Here is a 17,666-nt window from a genome sequence, read left to right on the forward strand (position 1 = left end):
AAGTACATGTCATATTTTCTTGCATAACTTTTATCAGCGTAGAAATTATAAAAGTAGCCTATCACATTTGTATTTCGATTGACCGCAATCTGTCAAAATGTGTTAAACAATTTTAACAAATCGAGTTGCGACTACAGATTAAAAATATGTTTTTTTTAGTTTTCTATTCTAAAGGTGGTTTCCAATTTTACTAATTTTATAAATACAAAATAATAAAAGGATGGATATTTGTTAGTTTGTAGTAAACTGTTGAACGGATCGCGATGACATTTGATAAGAACAGGATAGTCTGGAAGAACACATAGACTACTTTTTTTTTATTAATTCCACGCGGACGGTTCTTGGGCGAAAGCTATTATATAATACAAATATATATTAAATATAGTATATCTTACTTCAATATGTTTCTCTACATATTTGACCTGGCGCTCGAGGGCCTCCCAGTGCGGCGCGCGCTGCTTCACGCTGGCCTGCGCCAGCTGCAGGTTGTCGCGCTCCGGCACGCGCTCCTGCGCGCCCGCCGGCGGGGACTCCTTCGACTCCAGGAACGACAGCAGACCTGACGGCTGAACAAATATCTCATATTACTTATCTTTACTTTTATTACTTGCCTACGGATTTAAAAATATATAGAAAAAGCATAGTTGACACTTCACTTGAAACATTTTTTATATAATCCACTAGCGCTACATAGTGTCCAATAGTCAAAATCACAAATAATTCAAACGTTGAGATGCGTCTCCCTGTGTCAAATATGACATTGAGATTTCACCATACAAAGAAGTTATCGGAGAAATAATGTTGTTCTCTATGTCTAGTTTATATATTTCTTAAATGTCTTTGCTTGCATATTAGCATTTTACTCTCATCTATACCAGTATTATAAAATGGAAAGATTTGTATTTTTGTATATATTGAAGTAACTCAAAAACTACTGGGCCGATTTCAGATATTCTTTCGCCATTAAAAAGCTACGTTAGCAGTGTCTATTTTTCACACGGACAAAGTTGTGAGCAACAGCTAGTTAAAAATATATAAATAATTTCCAAAACTTCAATACAAACATTTTTAACTATTTTCTCCATTCAGTACTACAATGTAAGATTATAGTAACAAGTAAAAAACAATATAATACGTTCCTCTTTTTCTTACTTTTCAAGTAGATAATGATTTACTTAACAGTGGTAGAGCCGGATTAACATCTTCGCACGAATATGCCGGCTTGCCCAGAGTAATGAGTGTGGTGCCGGAGGCCTAACTTTAGTCCGTTTCCTCACCTTTATGAGTGGAGGAAACATATAGGAAGGGGAAATATCCTGTTTACCATGATCCGCTGCAGCAGGTCGTGGGCGGGCGCGTGGTTGACGAGCCAGAGCGCGACGAGGTGGCGGGCGAGGTGGCGCAGATGCAGGCGCGCCGGCTGCCCCGCGGGCTGGTAGAGCGCGGCCAGCAGGTGGCGGGGCAGCGCCGCCTCCGCCAGCGCCAGCGACTGCATGCGCGCGCCCACGCCGCCCGCGCCCTCCTCCACCAGCGCGCGCGTCACCAGCCCCGCGCCCTTCACTATCGCCAGCGACGGGTGCTGCACCACACATACTTATTTACTGTTCATCTTACAATTATACTAATATTAAAAAAATGTGAAAGTTTGGATGGATGGATAGATCTTTGTTACTATATATCTCGGACTAAAGGAAGACTAGGTACATTTAGGCCACCGCTTTATATTAATTGCTCCTACTGGCTACAAATATTTTTACAGGCTTATCATGCCAGTTGTTAATACTACCTTTGAGCAACACCTTGGTCCCTTTGCGAAAATTTTTGCATACAACAAAGTGGCAATGAAGTGTGACATAAAAAACAAGAAAACATATGAGGTAAAGAGTATCGTATCAAACTGGCTTGCCTCGTTGTCATACGATGAAGTCAGGACGTTAATATATACCTTCTGCTCGTACAGTATAAAACCCTCGCGAGGCCTGGGCTAGTATGAAGGTGTTAGTATTTTCGAAAAGTGATTTAAGAAGAGATAATGTTTGATAGGACAATGTATATTGTTATATTTATTTAAATAAATTAAAATTTTTCATTTTCATCTTTCATTTACATCTGTGACAAATTTCAATGAGATCCGTTAACCTGTTCTGGCTATAGGAAGTGACAAACATCCATCCATCCAAACTTCCGCATTTATAATATGAAACATTACTACATTGTGTTAATACTTAAATTACTTCAGTTGAGTTTACCTCAAACAATTTGAATACGACGCGTCCTTTGTTGGCGACCATCTCCAGCAGCTGGTCGAACTGCTTGCCGTCCGTAGTCTCGCTGTAGGGGACGCACAGCGCGAACGTCAGGAAATCCAGCATCGCCGCCACCACCAGCGCACCGCTGCCCGCGTTCTGGAAAACAAAGTAAAATATACTCATTATTAAATTGTTTACAACTAGATAACTCGGTATTTCCTCTATTAGGATAGATTATTATAGATTATGATAGATATTTACTTTGACAGGAATAGCTCGCTTTCATATAGGTATGAAAGCTATTCCTGTCCGGCTTCATCCGCATGAAATTATAAAAACTTTTTTTTTTTCAATTGCAAAAAAATCAAATGCACTATGATAACGAAGGCCTTTGGATTACAATTGCCGTTACCATGGTAACCTTGCTTCTTTGATGTGTCAGCTTGTAGTTTTTGTCTCATTCCCTTATAACGATTTTTTCCAAATTACTTACTCCTTAAATTTAATAACGTGAATATATATTGTCTAAAGAGTATCCTAAATGTAGAACTTTTTATTAAAAAAGAGTATTATTCAAAAATATACTGTGAATGCTGACATCCATCGTAACTAGTGTGTTTACGCTTTATTAAATCAGTATAGTTCTAGGTGATGCAAATTTTGTTATTAAAGATATCTCCACATCACTTACCACATGCTCCGCCCACATGGTGAGCAGTCCATCTAAGAAGGCCGGTGAGGAGAGCATGCTGGCCTTGTTGAGCTGCTCCTGGCGCAGGTCGGGCTCCGCGTGCATCGGCTGCATCAGCGCGCACACCGCGTCCAGCGCCGCGTGCGAACACGCCGCGGAGTCCCGCCGCAGCGCGCTCACCACCGCACTGCCTATCCACTCGCGGAAACTGACACAATATAACATTTTTTTATACCATAGGGTGGCAAACGAGCAAGCGGCCACATGAATCATATCTGCACATAGTCACGAAGGAAACGCAGATAAACAAGATATTTCCGCTTCCTATGCGTCTCCTCCAGCGTCAAATCCACGTTCCCTTCCCATCCTTTACATATAAGAAAAAGGGTGGAAACGAAAAGGGACTCTAGTTGGACGTCCGGCAAACCATAAAACACACTCTATTTTCTTCTAAAATCACCATAAACTAAGTACTCGATGTTTGAAAAAATTCGTGTAAATGGCTTCCAAAGTAATGTCTGTATACAGACTCAAGTTTACAGTATTGTGATACTTTTATATTATTAGCTAGCTGTTGCTCGTGTCTTCGTCCATGTGGAATAAAAATTAACTTAGTCTGCGTTATACAGATTACGTTGCTATTCATTGGTGAAAGGCTTTTTTAACTGGCTCAATAATTTTTAAGTTATTTTAAAACATACAAAAATCTCTTCTTTTTATAATAGTATGGATTAAGAACGAGCGCACATCTTTAAAAACTATCGCACACATTCTGCGATTGTCGATTGTCAATTGATTCGCAACCAATACTACTGTTTAGTTCCACAACTAAAAAACGAGTAGTGTGCGCACCTTCATAAGCTCAAAGGAATCAAAGCGCGACTAAACAGTTATGCGATAGTTCAGTCAAAATATAACCAATTCTATCCTTTCTAACCGTGACTTACCCGGGCAGCGCAGTAAATGCAGCAAATCCAACTTTACTTGCACAAAGTCGTCTAAGAGCGTGGAACTGCGCCTCCAGTTCGCGCGGCGTCAGATGGCTGCCGGAGGGCGCGCCGCTCACCAGCGCAGTCAGCGCACCACTGATCAACTTCTCCTTGTTCTCAGCGAACAATCTCTAACAAATAACACCATCATGCCATACTATGAATGCATTAAGCACTATTTCCACTAAAAAGTCGCACGGATATATTTTAACCACGATATTTCTGCAATGATTGATTGGAAATTGATAATTTCAACATGGCAACATTGTTTGATAGTAAAGCATTGTACAAACTTTTCGTCATATGGCTTTGATGTCAAAAAAAAGTACAGTCAAACAAAGATGTTTAACCAAGTAAACTAAGCGCTGGCTGGTTGATTCTGTGAAACTTGTAAGACCTACAAGGATATAGAAAATTACAAAAAAGGCGCTAGTGAGCTAAATAAAATTTATTTTCAGTTATACTCACCGGGTCAAATAACTTGTCTGTCTATATGAATAAAGGTAGAGGAAGACCAAAGAAAGTATGAATGGATTTTGAAAGAGGATATGCATAAGGGAATGAATTCAGTATGAGGGCTGATAGAGATGTATGGAACAGCAGCACATACTGTGTCTACCTTTAATAGGAATAAGGTTGATGAAGAATTACCAATGACGTCAATGACGTAGAATATAATGCCATAGTAATTTTTACAAACTTTGCAGAAATATTATGGTTTGAAATTTCTCCAACTTAGTGCAAGAGGGATACAAAAGGTAATTATTAACATATTTACAATTCTATTTATGATTATTAACACTATGTTATATACAGTACATGAGAGAATTCGCTTGTTAAACAAAGAAAGATAAATTTAGTTGTGCTAATTTAAAAAGTTAAAATGACGTTGCATGTTTAAAAACCGTTAATTTAACGATTATTAGAATTCGAGGGAGGTATATATTTATTGTTATTTTTTTTTTAAATGCATTTGATATCATGACCAAAATTCACCCAACCCTTTGAATGCTGTTACAAAACACCCAGTGACAATAACCTTGCACAACATATATAAATTTAAATAGAGATAATAAACATTATGGGGACTTACAAGATCCCACGTAAGAAACAGCCACAACAGGGGACGGGCCTACAACGCATACAACACAATATTAACATGCCCCGTAGTCACTATCACAAACTTAAACACAAGCGATAAAAATTGCAGTTCATTCAGTGTTGTTACACCTTTATATTATGTCATCTCTGTTTATAAAGAGAATGAAAGAGATAGCAATACAATAAGAATCCTTATAAGGGTTATGCCACATTGACGATGCGATAGCGTTGATAGTTACGTTAATTTACAAAGGATTCACATACTTATGAGCTGCAATTTTTTTTATGATATGAATTTAAAAGTTTAAATTACTCCTCCAGTTGTAAATGAGAAAACTAAATATGTATGTACTATAGCTTTGTTTAACTAAATGTATGTACATGGTCGCTTTCTTATACTATTTTATTTCTATTACGAGCGTAAAACAGTTATTTATATGGCAAATTGTACATTACTGTCATAAAAATAAGGTTTAGTTTTAATTGATCACTAAACTAAACGGTAGTGGCATTTAAAGTGTTAACTTGATTTAAGAAGCTAAACAAACAATAGTAAGTGTAATATTATATTGTTAGAGAATATTGTTAAGTAAATGTTAGTATTCATGCTTATTAATGAAAGGTTTAAGAGTAGTTTTTGAACAACAGATTTATATCATCCATTCGTTTTTTTTAATTATTTTTTTTTTTATAACTGACATAAGATATTTTTCATATAATCAATAATTAAAATAATAAACTAAAGTTATTTACTAAACTTTACTTAAAACTTTTTAATAAAGTTTTATTTATTTTAATTTATCTAAAATATGGACTAACCTCCGAATTATTTCTTATTTAATTTAAAAATTAATTTAGTCTACTAAAATACAGAACTCAAAGTATTTATCTATCATCTACATACAAAATATATTATAATTGTTAATACATTAGTTACATACTACCAACTGTTAGGTTTATGTTACCAAGATGATGTTAACAGACACATATAACATGATATATTTACTCACGTCTTGACTGACGGAGTATATAAGGCCGCTGTAACCGACATTTGCGTTAAACCGCTCTATTACTTCCGCAGGTAACATATCACCTGGGTTCTGGAACAATCTGAAAACAACATTTGATTATTTATTACCTAAACAGTTAAAAAAAAGCTTTTATGCGGCAAGTACGCATTTATAATATTAGTATGAAGTATGATAAAGAGGTGATTATGAGTATACCTTAGGTGGTTGGACTCCGTCTCCTCGTCAACGGCCTGATGCAGGGGGCCCAGCCGGTAGCCGCGCGGCGTGCCCCACGACCGCACGTGCACGTCGCGCTGCCCCGTAGACCGCACGCCCTCCACCAGAGAAGCTAACAACGCGTCCCTACAAACATTTTCAAGTCAAAACTGTCTATTTTATACTGTTAAAAAAAATTTAAGTTGCAATGGAAGATCAGCACAACACTAGATCAATTAAGTAAGTCCCATCCCTAGGACATCTGTCAATGTCATTCAGACGTATTACAAAAAGCGCGCCATTCTGATCTTATAAGTGTAGAAGTTAATAATGTTACAATTATTTTATTAGCCATATAACTTTGTGTTAATACAAAAACAACGTATTTCTTAACTATTTTCTCTTACGACTTTGTGCGCGCTTTAGGTGTCTCCCTCAGAATAGAATTAAAATCAATAATATAGATAAATACAGTAATTCAAATAAATTAACAATGAGAGGTTTAAATGCGGCTAAGTGCGGTAAGCCAAATCATTCCTAAATCCTTAAAAGCTAAAACCCTAGCACGAAAATTGCAGTGAAAGTTTTCATATTGACACCAAAATACATTGTATGCATTTTGAGCAGAAGATTTTGTTGCAAGGCCCACTGTAATTGCAGTAAGAACAATATAGACTACGAGCTATCGCTCGCGACTCCGTCCACGTAGAATTAAAAAAAAAAAACCAAGTAGCCTATATGTTCTTTTAGACTATCCTCTACATTTATGCCAAATTTCTTTGAGATCCGTTCAGTGGTTTAGGCTACAAATTCTAACAAACATCCATCCATCCATCTAAACTTTCACATTTATAATATAAGTATGATTGTAAGTTACCTTTCTCCAGCCAAATAAGTTCGAACCTGTCCATTTAAATATTCTATAGAAAACTTCTGCGGATGTTCGGGATCTCGGACTAAAGCGAAAACGTCGCTCAAAGGACGCAAACACACAACCTGCAAATAAATTAGAATAAATGTTACATTAGAAAAACTATTTCGATTGTTATTCAAATTAAATGCTAGAACGAGACTCATAGGAGCCCGAGTAAACAACACAAAACAGTAAAAAAATACTATAACGTCGGAATGATATTCAGTTTCTTACATCTTACCGAATATGTCTGTGGATCTCGTTCCAGTATGCATGTATCAGAGAGGCATAGGGTACGTCGCATTGGCTCAATATACCGCGCGGGGTTCACCTTGTGGACCGTGAACTCGCTCAATGATGTCTGATGTTGATCCTCACTGAAAAATACATTATCTTTGAATACAGTCATTAAAATATACTGTTAGTAATTATTACTAGTTGTTTCTCGCGGTTCCGTCCGCGTAAAATTATTAGCATAGCTTTTTATTGGTGAATGAATTATTATAATTTGAGTTATTTCAATAAGAAAAATAGACAATATAATCCGATTTTTTTTTCGTCTGTTTGTCTGTCTGTCTTCAGACAAAGATTAAAAACTTATACATTACAGAAATCCAATATTAAAATAGTGTTTCAAAGAAATGTAAGAAGAATAAGGTAACCTACTTCCAGGCTAACATTCTTCAGTAAAGTCTAATCTGATTAACACAGTTAAGTTATGTTACAGTTAATGTAAACACTAAGACATATTTCTTGCTTTGAAAATGTTTCTCAAAGAGTGAAAAGTGTATCAGCTATATTAACAGTTCTTGACTAATACTACTTCGTCTAATAAGAAAAAATCATTCTAAATTTCATCTAGATCTGATCAAACATACTCATGTTATGTGGAAAAATATTTCCATACATAAATCTGTCCAAATTTACACATTACAATATTAGTACTATTGTGTCAATTCTATTTGCAATATAAGTCAATAAGAAAACTTTAGTAATAACTAGCTTTCGCTCGCGACTCAGTCAGCATACAATTAAAAAAAAAACTAAAGTCAGTAGCCTATGTGTGCTTCCAGACTATTCTCTATATTTGTACCAAATTTCACCAAAATCGGTTCAGCCGTTTAAGCTACAAACTCTAACAAACATCCATTTAAACTTTCGCAGTTATAATATTAGTTAGATTATAATCTACTGAAGGCTTGTCGTTGTATTGTTACATATTATGTAATTACGATACCATAAATCTGAATCCTTCAGCACTAAATAACAGTGTTTAATAATTTGCAACATTCAATTAGATAAAAAAAACATTTTATACGAAATGATAACAATATTTTACAACTACATTTTATAGCAAACATGTATTAGATAAACAATGATTCACTACTTCAAGGCAATTTTAAACTTAGTAGAACTACACTGCAAAGTTTATTTTATGTTGGCCCCTATGTAAACTAACATATGTTTAAAACAAAAATTTTGCAAATAAATCTTTAAAAATAAAACCTTATGTCCATTTTGTTATTACCATATATTCAACTTGACAAAAATAAGATTACTAAATATAACAAATAGAATCATTTTTATAATTTTTCTTTAAAAAGCAATCTACAGTAGAACCTAGATAAGTTAAAGTCCAAGAGAAACACAAAATATTTTAAGTTATAGAGATTTTAAGTTATCAAGGGTCTATGTTATAGAGGTTTTGGTCTCTGATGGGAAGGGAACATTTTATTTTTTGAAGTTATAGAGGTTTTTATGTTACCAAGGTTTGAGTTATCGAGGTTCTACTGTATATTGACATAAGCATTCAATAAACAACAAAAATCTACAGTTGCTGCTAATGTTACTTTCAAATTCGAAAAGAAATTGATTAAAATGTTGATATCATAAGGAGTAAGTCCCAAAATTCCGAGATGAAAGTTAGAAATGTATATGTAAATAATTTTTCATACCTGTACTTTCCGAATCTTTGATTATGGTAATCATCCAAGGTGATTGTCGCTGTTAGGACTTTTATTGTTGTATTCAGAATTAAGTTGGCCATTTCCAACATTTTTCCTATAATAGCTTGGTGTTCCATTGAATTTGAAAATAAATGTAGACGGCTATACCCTCCGACAGCTAAGACAAAACCTCCAGGGATATCTATCACTGGTAATATCCCTTGTATATCACAATATGGGTAGCTGGCTAGAAGCGTATGTGTGGATGGGTCCAACTGCTCTAGAGAACATGGTCCTACTTCAAGGACAACTGGCAATCTAGTACCACTCCAATGGTGTTTATATGCTTGATATCTCTGTAACAAATTGATAAATGTAACCTTATTTTTTAAACTAATCTTAAATACTTTATAAATGCAGCTTGAAAACTGATAGACATCACTATTTTAATGGACTTTGGAGTTTAAGTGTGGCTTTATAATTTAAGCTTTATATTCAAATCTTGCTTAAGAATTTGGTTGAATTGTCAATTAATTTAAAGCAACAATAATTATTTATACATTTACAAATTTTCAGTAACATTCATTTGAAGAATGTGAATAGAAAAAAATTGTCTGTATTTGTAAACCTTATATAAGTTTATAAAGTTCAGTAAATGTATAAATATTTCTGCGCCTGATTGTTGAAATGTTATAACTGTCTATTTAAAGAAATATCTTACATAAATCTCCTTTGATTTTTCAGCAAACAGATGTCTATATTTAAAAGCCTCTGTTAATATCAAACATTTATGTTCAGATGAAAACTTCATTGTATCTACTCTCTTATCTTTCTTCATCTTGAGTACGAAATCATTGTTTGATACGGAGTTGGAAGTTTTGGGTAATGCAAGTTTTACAACATCCGCATACAGCCACTTGTTGGTCACCTCCAGTCTGTCTGGGTTATAAGTGGTGATGCCGCGCGTGCCCACTGAAAATACTCGCTTGTATTTGCCCTTCCATGAGTACTTTGTGACAAGGAATGAAGCAACATCCTGATTGTCCTTTAACGGAATCATCTTATCATTGCCTGGAATATTAAAAAAAATTATTACTATAAAACGTTTTATAATTATTCTAAAAGATAAATAAATACAATTATGTTCAACAACTGTGAACAGGAAACAGAACAAAACAATTGTTAGGAAAATAAGAGTCAAGGGTATAATGTGAAAAATAATAATAAAATTACAACTTATTTTAATTCGATTATTAAAAACTTAAAATATGAATGAAGTATGTTATATTCGACGCCTTTTGTTATGTATCCACCCCTTTGTAAATAGATCACAAGAAAATGGACATTGGAGACGTGTAAACAAGGGACTATTTGAAACTTTTTATTAATTTAAGATGTTAATGGTATTGACAAGACACACTTACAATTTTTTAGTGAATTCTCTTGGTTTATTGTGATTACCGCTTTAGGGATATGACCCGCATATTCAAGAAAACAATCAGAAAAATATTTATGAGATAAGCTCAATATACGGCACACTCACAATTGTATTTGACAATTGACGTGTAATGTTGCCATTTACATGCTAGTTAAACACGTTGAAAAGATTGAGATTAAGGTTTTCAAAATGCCACCATTTTGTAACACTTTCATAACCGCCCCTATACTTAATTTATGACCCTTTTGTTGCTTAATTGATTAATTGAAATGCGAAAACGGACACACAAATAAAAGGTTTGCATAAATTGGAATGTATAATTTTTGACATTGTCGATTTGTCATTCTGTCACAAAATCTGCCAGACTTTCATCAGATTTGTGTCAACGTCAAACTATTCAATTCGTACCGTACCATACGGTTAAAGTATATTTTTTGTTAAATCTGCATTATACATAACAGTGCGCCATGGTTCTAGACTTAGATTTATTTAGAGCTGACAAAGACGGTGATCCAGAAAAGATTCGCGAGAACCAGCGTAAGAGATTTAAAGATGTTGCTTTAGTCGACACCGTGGTGGATCAGGATCTTCTTTGGAGACGTTTGAGACACGAGGCAGATAATTTTAACAAATTAAAGAATGTGTGTAGCAAGGAAATTGGTCAGAAGATGAAGAACAAAGAGCCTGTGGGACCAGAAGATGAGGAAGTACCGGCCTCTGTTGCCGATAACCTGGTTAACTTGACTGCAGAACAGCTACGGCCTCTTACTGTAAATCAGATTAAAAAGGTAAACTTTCAGTATTAATTGAAGCCAAACTTTTTTCGACGTTAATTCCTTTAATTATTTAATCACAATGTTTTAGGTTCGTGTGCTTATAGATGAGGCCATAACAAAGAATGAGCAAGGTCTAATAACCGCAGAGAAGGCTCGTTCTGCAGCCTTAAGGGAAGTGGGCAACCACCTACACCCTTCAGTTCCTGTGGATGATGATGAGGACCATAACCTTGTGGAGAGGACATTTGGGGACTGCACTGTTAGACAGAAGTACTCCCATGTTGATCTTATTTGCATGATTGACGGTAAGTACATCTTAGTTCTAGTGGCTTATAGAGACAAAGTTCCTATATTAATGGCCAAATACAGATTATAAGTCATAAACACTTTGCTTTGTAAGCTCCATTTACGATCTGACAGACATCAAAATGTTAATGGAATTGTGACTTTTAACATGTCTTTATCATTTATGATGTTTTAACATATTAAAATTATGTTTCATTATTTAATTATTTTTTTGTACAGGTATGGATGGTGATAGAGGTACAGCAGTAGCAGGTGGGAGAGGATACTATCTGAAAGGTCCTGCTGTCTTCTTAGAACAGGCTCTAATACAGCTCTCTTTGAGAATACTCCTGAAGAAGGGTTACACACCTTTGTACACTCCTTTCTTCATGAGAAAAGAGGTGAAGATTATTACATAACTTTGCTTAGTTTTACTTACTGTATTTAATTAAAAAAAATATATAAATGTCTTAGACTAGTTAAAGCATATACATTAGTCTTTGTCAATGGAAATGTTTATAGTTTTTGATGATGTTTACGCAGTAGTTTCAAATGTTTTCTTGCCTGAACAATAAATTATTACATTATAATTATTACATTATTTACAAGTAATTAATTTATTTTTTGTTCTATTAGGTGATGCAAGAAGTAGCTCAATTAGCACAATTTGATGAGGAACTTTACAAGGTTGTTGGAAAAGGTTCAGAAAATAAAGGTGATAATATCATTGAAGAGAAATACTTGATAGCAACATCAGAGCAGCCGATTGCAGCGTACCACAGAGATGAATGGCTTGCAGAATCCTCTTTGCCAATAAGGTTTGTTGTTGAAAATAAAATATTAACTACTAATGAATAATAATTACTACAAATTATGTACACAAAAATGTTTTTAAAATAATCTCATCAAAATAAAGGTACCATTTGAATGCATTTTCTACAAAATATTGATGACAATTTTCAGGTATGCAGGTTTGTCAACTTGTTTCCGACAAGAAGTAGGCTCTCACGGCCGCGACACGCGCGGTATATTCAGAGTGCATCAGTTTGAAAAGGTAAATCACCTGATCAAACAAAACATTTATTGTAGTCACATTACACTTTAACTCTTTAAAATATAAAATTATAATATAATATTTTTTTTTATAATACAGGTAGAGCAGTTTGTTCTGACCTCTCCTCATGATGATGCATCTTGGAAGATGATGGATGAGATGATTGGGAATGCCGAGGATTTCTACCAGACCCTTGGTATACCATACCGCATTGTAAACATTGTATCAGGTGCATTAAATCATGCGGCTGCTAAGAAATTGGATCTGGAAGCCTGGTTCCCAGGGTCTGGAGCTTTCCGTGAGCTTGTTTCCTGCAGCAACTGTCTTGAATATCAAGCTAGAAGATTACTGGTCAGGTAATAAGGAAAAATATTATATTTTGTGCCATTTATAAATATTTCACTACCTTACTTGAAAAACTTGATTTAAAAAAAAATCGTTTATGTTATTGATTTACCTTATCAATTAGAACACTATAGAGTTTTATTCAAGTCAGAGGATTTGTTTGTTAATGTTGAAACTATTCAGATATGGTCAAACAAAGAAGATGAACGCAGCAACAGAGTATGTTCACATGCTGAACGCGACCATGTGCGCGACCACACGTGTCATCTGCGCGGTGCTAGAATGTAACCAGACGGAAGAGGGTATTAAGGTAATTGAATATTTAAAAATCATAACTCGGCTACTTACAAATAATAGGAAACTAGAAATTAGTGAAAATAATAAAAAATCAAAACAATTATACTGGGTTCATAAATTTCACATCATAGTCTTAAAATGAATTTGAGCTACAAATGAAAAATGTATACATGCTTATTTTCTCAATGGTTTTATATTATTTTTGTACCACAGGTCCCCGAAATCCTGAAGCCATGGATGCCAGAGCAGTATCAAGAGCTCATACCATTTGTGAAGCCAGCTCCTATCGACCTGGAAGCGGCCGCCGCTGCTAAAAAAGGCAAAAAGCAAAAGGAAGACAAAAAATAATCAAATGCTATGCATTTAAAAATCTCATTCGCACACCAGTGGCATTTTATTTATAACGCTTTCATTAAGCTTGTAACACAGAATGTTTTATTTAAAATAAATATATTGAATCATTACTATGTGTGATTTTTCTGCTGTAGTTGTTGCTATATGTATAAGGTGTCCCCGCTTTTTTTTGCGGCCCTTCTGTTTATAGAATGGCATTATATACCATCATTTTAACTTCTAAAAAATGACAATCCAAAGCAGCAAGATTGAATACACTTTTGTTGTTTTGTAATATGTGATGTTCTCTTAAGCCTTAAATTTAATGACCTTTCTTGATTGAGGAAAGTCAAAAATTAATTGAAGTATTACAAACAAATGTTTCGTTATCAAATATACTAAACAAAATGACCTTTGAAGATCAAATTTTATTCACTCCATTCTAAGGCTATTTTTATTAGTTTTACAAAACTAAAAAAATAAGCCAATAATTTTATTATATGTAATTTATTGCGCGCGACTCCGCCCGTGTGTAAATAAAAATATATAGCCTATGTTACTGATGAGTTACCTTTCTAACAGTGAAAACAAAAATAAAAACGGCCCAATATTTTTTGAGTTATTTCAATACATACAAAACTACTAATCTTTTCTCTTTATAGTATTAGTATTCAAGTATAGATAATACTTTTAACCAGATTGACAAAGATAGTAATGTTTTTCGCGCGTTTGTAATTACTCTTAGGTAATTAGGGAGAACAAGAAAACATTACACTTTTGCATTTACTCATTTATTGTGACAAATTACATCCACTTGGGTCTAACCTGACTTATGCTATATGTTCGTCAAGACAATATAAAAATGACTAACAATAATATATATTACTCCTTATTAATATAATGAATACATAATACACAGAGGGACATATTTCTACAACCCAACCGTACATTTTATAAAATAAACAAATGTACAGGATAAAACTTAAAAACAATATCTTTCAGTTCAGAGAAATACAATTCAAATGAAAAATAAGATCTTATTAATTTCAATAGTTCAATAAAAATAAAACCAATTTAACTTAGACTACAAAATTTTTATGTCTATATTTTACAATAGTAGGATTTCTTCAATCCTTATCTATTTAGTTCTACAAAGTCTAAAATACATATTTACTGAAAGATAAGTATTTATGGATTAAATTATTGTTAAACAGCCTTTCCCAATTTTCTTCACTGTACATTGAAAATTTCAATTGTTTAAATATTTTACCATTCTTCATTCAATTTACCTCAGATATGAGGCATACTTCAAAGTAATTATAGAATTATACAAAAACTTCAAATTAAGGAAAATATGATTTTATCAATTCTAAAAACAAAATTGTTTACACATACTAAAGTTTTGATCAAAATAGAATGAACTAAATAAACATAATTATTTCCTGTTAGAATTTTTACTAAAAAAAAGGTATTCTTACTGGCTGAAAATTAAAAAGACACATTTGAAAAATAAACCTTCATTGTGACCTGCAAAGAAGTTATATGAGAATAATAGATAAACAAAATAGATACATGATACATTTTTTTCAATCCATGTATAATGTAATATTTTCAACCATTGCATTTTTTCTATCATTGCATTATTGTCTATCATAATATACCTTAGTTACTAGAGCATGATTTAATGATACATAATTTGGTATAATAAAAACCCAGTATTGTATATAGCATCCAAAAATTATCAAGATTATAAGACAGAACAATTATGGCGTCATACACTTGTCTACAAATTAACAACCTTTAATTCAATCTTTCCGTTTAATTAATAAGCACATTCATATAAAACGATGGCAAAATTATTTTCATACATAGAAATGCATTGACAGATTATATAAAAATGTAATAGCCTAACCAGAAATATAAACCTGGCCATATTCAAGAAAAATATGGAATTAATTTCTTGCACACAGAATATGATAAACTAATTGAAGTGCCCTGAAGCTGGGATTTTTATATTTCTTTGAAAAATAAGAAAGTGTATAAGCGGAATAAAATTTAATTGTAAAATAAAAGGAACAAAACAAAGTATTTTTCAGTTACTTGATGTTATATCTGAATCATAACTGAGCTTGGATGTTTTATTTTTTATTATTGTCAAACTACATTGATTTAAAACAGTTTTTCAGTTACACTATTTGGTGTATAAATAAAATATAAACAAGCATTTAAGCAATTTGAATTTAACACATAATTGTTGCAAATATAACAATCCCACAAAATTACATACCTTTATGATGGCAGTATTATGATAAGCCATAATTTATAAAGATTGCATTGGGTATAACATTGTCACTAGCAAGCTAGTTGAGCCTTTTGCCTACATTTGTGCATCAATGCACGTAAAGTAAACTGCCGCCTAGCCAATGTACGTACTTGTTTCAAGAAAGTATCCAGATCTATTACTTCTTTACGTAAAGCTTCGCCCATGTAATATATAGCATCTTCCAATGTCGCTTCTTCTGCAAATGCATTTAAAAGTTGAGAGTATAATGGAGCAGTTGTTACTACAGCCTCATCCGCTTCAATCCCATCTTGCTCCGCAAGTCTCTCTACTGCAGCCTCCAATTCCTTTTCTTTCTCTTGTAGTGTGCTCAAATTTTTCTCAAGCGCTGCTTTCTCTCGTTGCAGTCTTGTAAATATATCTTCAAGACGAGATTTGCCTTCACAGAGTTCTTGTTGAGTTCTCCTCAATGTTTCCAGTTCAGCCTGTGACTGCTGGGACTGTTCATTTAACTTCCTCCGCAATTTATCAGTAACTGCTGATAGTAATGAAGCTTTTATGTGCTCCTCTGTGATGGTACCACCAGCCATTTCAGTAACAACACCAAAATTGGTTGTTGGTGGGTAAGGGTTGGCAGCAGGATAAGGTGTACCTACTAGATTATTAGTGCTTACTGGACCTGGGTATGGTGTACCAAAGTTTGGATAAGGTAATGGATTTGATGTTGTGGGATAAGGGGTAGCTGTTGAATAACCTGGCTGGGGGCTAACTTGAGGATATGGATAGCCTGATGGATGAGGCATGAAGGGATCGAATGGGTATGGAATTTGAGGCTGATTGCGTGGTTTAGCATAAACAGGTGGCAATTCCCCAAATGCTGCAATCATCTTCTGAACCAAACGTTGTAGAGTTGAGCCAGAAGGTGACCATTCATGGAGATAAGGTAGATAAATCTTACCATTACTGTCAACCCATTTAGATGTTTTGATCGTCATATCAGGGGTAGGTTTTACAAAACATAATGGCGCATTTTGTGGATGAGTATCCATAAGCCAAATACAGACGGGAATATTGTAAAAAGCACCTTTGTAATTCACTGGTATCGTGCCTTCGAGGTTGAGTAAATCCTTTCTAGTGCCATTATTGAACACAAAGGCTTCTAAACGATATACAAGACTACGATGTATTTGAATCAGACTAATGACTTCTCGCGCAGTATAATCACGGTGTTTATATTTAGACAAATATTGTTTCAACACAACTTCATCGTTAGCCATAGCTGATGACAATTTCTTTTCAAAATGTATGCAATAGTTGTAATTAAGCACTCAAATACAAAATTTCTGGGAGGAAAAATTAAAATGACACACTATTGTCGGTTGTCAAATTGACTAAATGTCATTATTTACAGAGCAAATATTGTGTCTATAGAGTCAAAAAAATACTCTAAAGTACAGTTAAACTGCTTCGCGACATTCTACTACATCTTGGTAGGTCCTAATTTCGCCCTAGTTCCTATTTTAGGTACCTATAGCGGGGTATGGCGATATACAAGAAGAAAGTTCTTTGCTTTGTCACCTATACTTGTCTCTCGAACTTGAGTCGCCAAAATATTTGAAGAGTGCTATTTTACAACTTTTATATCGTAAACATATATTTAAAAACTGCAACTATTGGTATTCGCTACATAATTCAAACATCTGTCGATTTCAAGGTGGGACCACGAAAAGTCTATATTTGAT

The 17,666-nt window shown here is 34.0% G+C and overlaps 3 protein-coding genes across 3 annotated transcripts in view; 1 reads left to right on the plus strand and 2 right to left on the minus strand.

The window, feature by feature from the left end:
* The window catches only part of LOC106102140 (dnaJ homolog subfamily C member 13), a gene marked incomplete at its 3' end in the record, with an annotated part of 21,439 nt that extends 10,779 nt beyond the window's left edge, over positions 1 to 10,660 (minus strand). Inside the window, exons 1-13 of the mRNA XM_013281550.1 lie at positions 10,540 to 10,660; positions 9,837 to 10,186; positions 9,125 to 9,471; positions 7,411 to 7,546; positions 7,134 to 7,252; positions 6,257 to 6,403; positions 6,041 to 6,140; positions 5,023 to 5,061; positions 3,888 to 4,060; positions 2,941 to 3,148; positions 2,250 to 2,405; positions 1,325 to 1,579; positions 396 to 566 (exon numbers count right to left, since the gene is read on the minus strand). Coding sequence (XP_013137004.1) covers positions 396 to 566; positions 1,325 to 1,579; positions 2,250 to 2,405; positions 2,941 to 3,148; positions 3,888 to 4,060; positions 5,023 to 5,061; positions 6,041 to 6,140; positions 6,257 to 6,403; positions 7,134 to 7,252; positions 7,411 to 7,546; positions 9,125 to 9,471; positions 9,837 to 10,175 — 2,190 coding nt within the window. The remainder of the gene's footprint in view (positions 1 to 395; positions 567 to 1,324; positions 1,580 to 2,249; positions 2,406 to 2,940; positions 3,149 to 3,887; positions 4,061 to 5,022; positions 5,062 to 6,040; positions 6,141 to 6,256; positions 6,404 to 7,133; positions 7,253 to 7,410; positions 7,547 to 9,124; positions 9,472 to 9,836; positions 10,187 to 10,539) is intronic.
* A 248-nt stretch (positions 10,661 to 10,908) lies between these two features.
* On the plus strand, positions 10,909 to 13,775 carry LOC106102162 (serine--tRNA ligase, cytoplasmic). The gene is made up of 8 exons (XM_013281574.1): positions 10,909 to 11,341; positions 11,418 to 11,634; positions 11,855 to 12,015; positions 12,251 to 12,432; positions 12,578 to 12,668; positions 12,768 to 13,024; positions 13,197 to 13,323; positions 13,524 to 13,775. The coding sequence occupies exons 1-8, from the start codon at positions 11,021 to 11,023 to the stop codon at positions 13,656 to 13,658; spliced, it is 1,491 nt and encodes a 496-aa protein (XP_013137028.1). The 5' UTR covers positions 10,909 to 11,020; the 3' UTR covers positions 13,659 to 13,775.
* Positions 13,776 to 14,418: 643 nt separating this feature from the next.
* On the minus strand, positions 14,419 to 17,328 carry LOC106102453 (tumor susceptibility gene 101 protein). Its single transcript, XM_013281938.1, has one exon. The coding sequence runs from the start codon at positions 17,199 to 17,201 to the stop codon at positions 15,996 to 15,998; it is 1,206 nt and encodes a 401-aa protein (XP_013137392.1). The 5' UTR covers positions 17,202 to 17,328; the 3' UTR covers positions 14,419 to 15,995.
* Between the last annotated feature and the right edge of the window lie 338 nt (positions 17,329 to 17,666).

This window comes from Papilio polytes, unplaced genomic scaffold (genome assembly GCF_000836215.1).
Source record: "Papilio polytes unplaced genomic scaffold, Ppol_1.0 DF823923.1, whole genome shotgun sequence".
In the NCBI taxonomy this organism is placed as follows: domain Eukaryota; kingdom Metazoa; phylum Arthropoda; class Insecta; order Lepidoptera; family Papilionidae; genus Papilio; species Papilio polytes.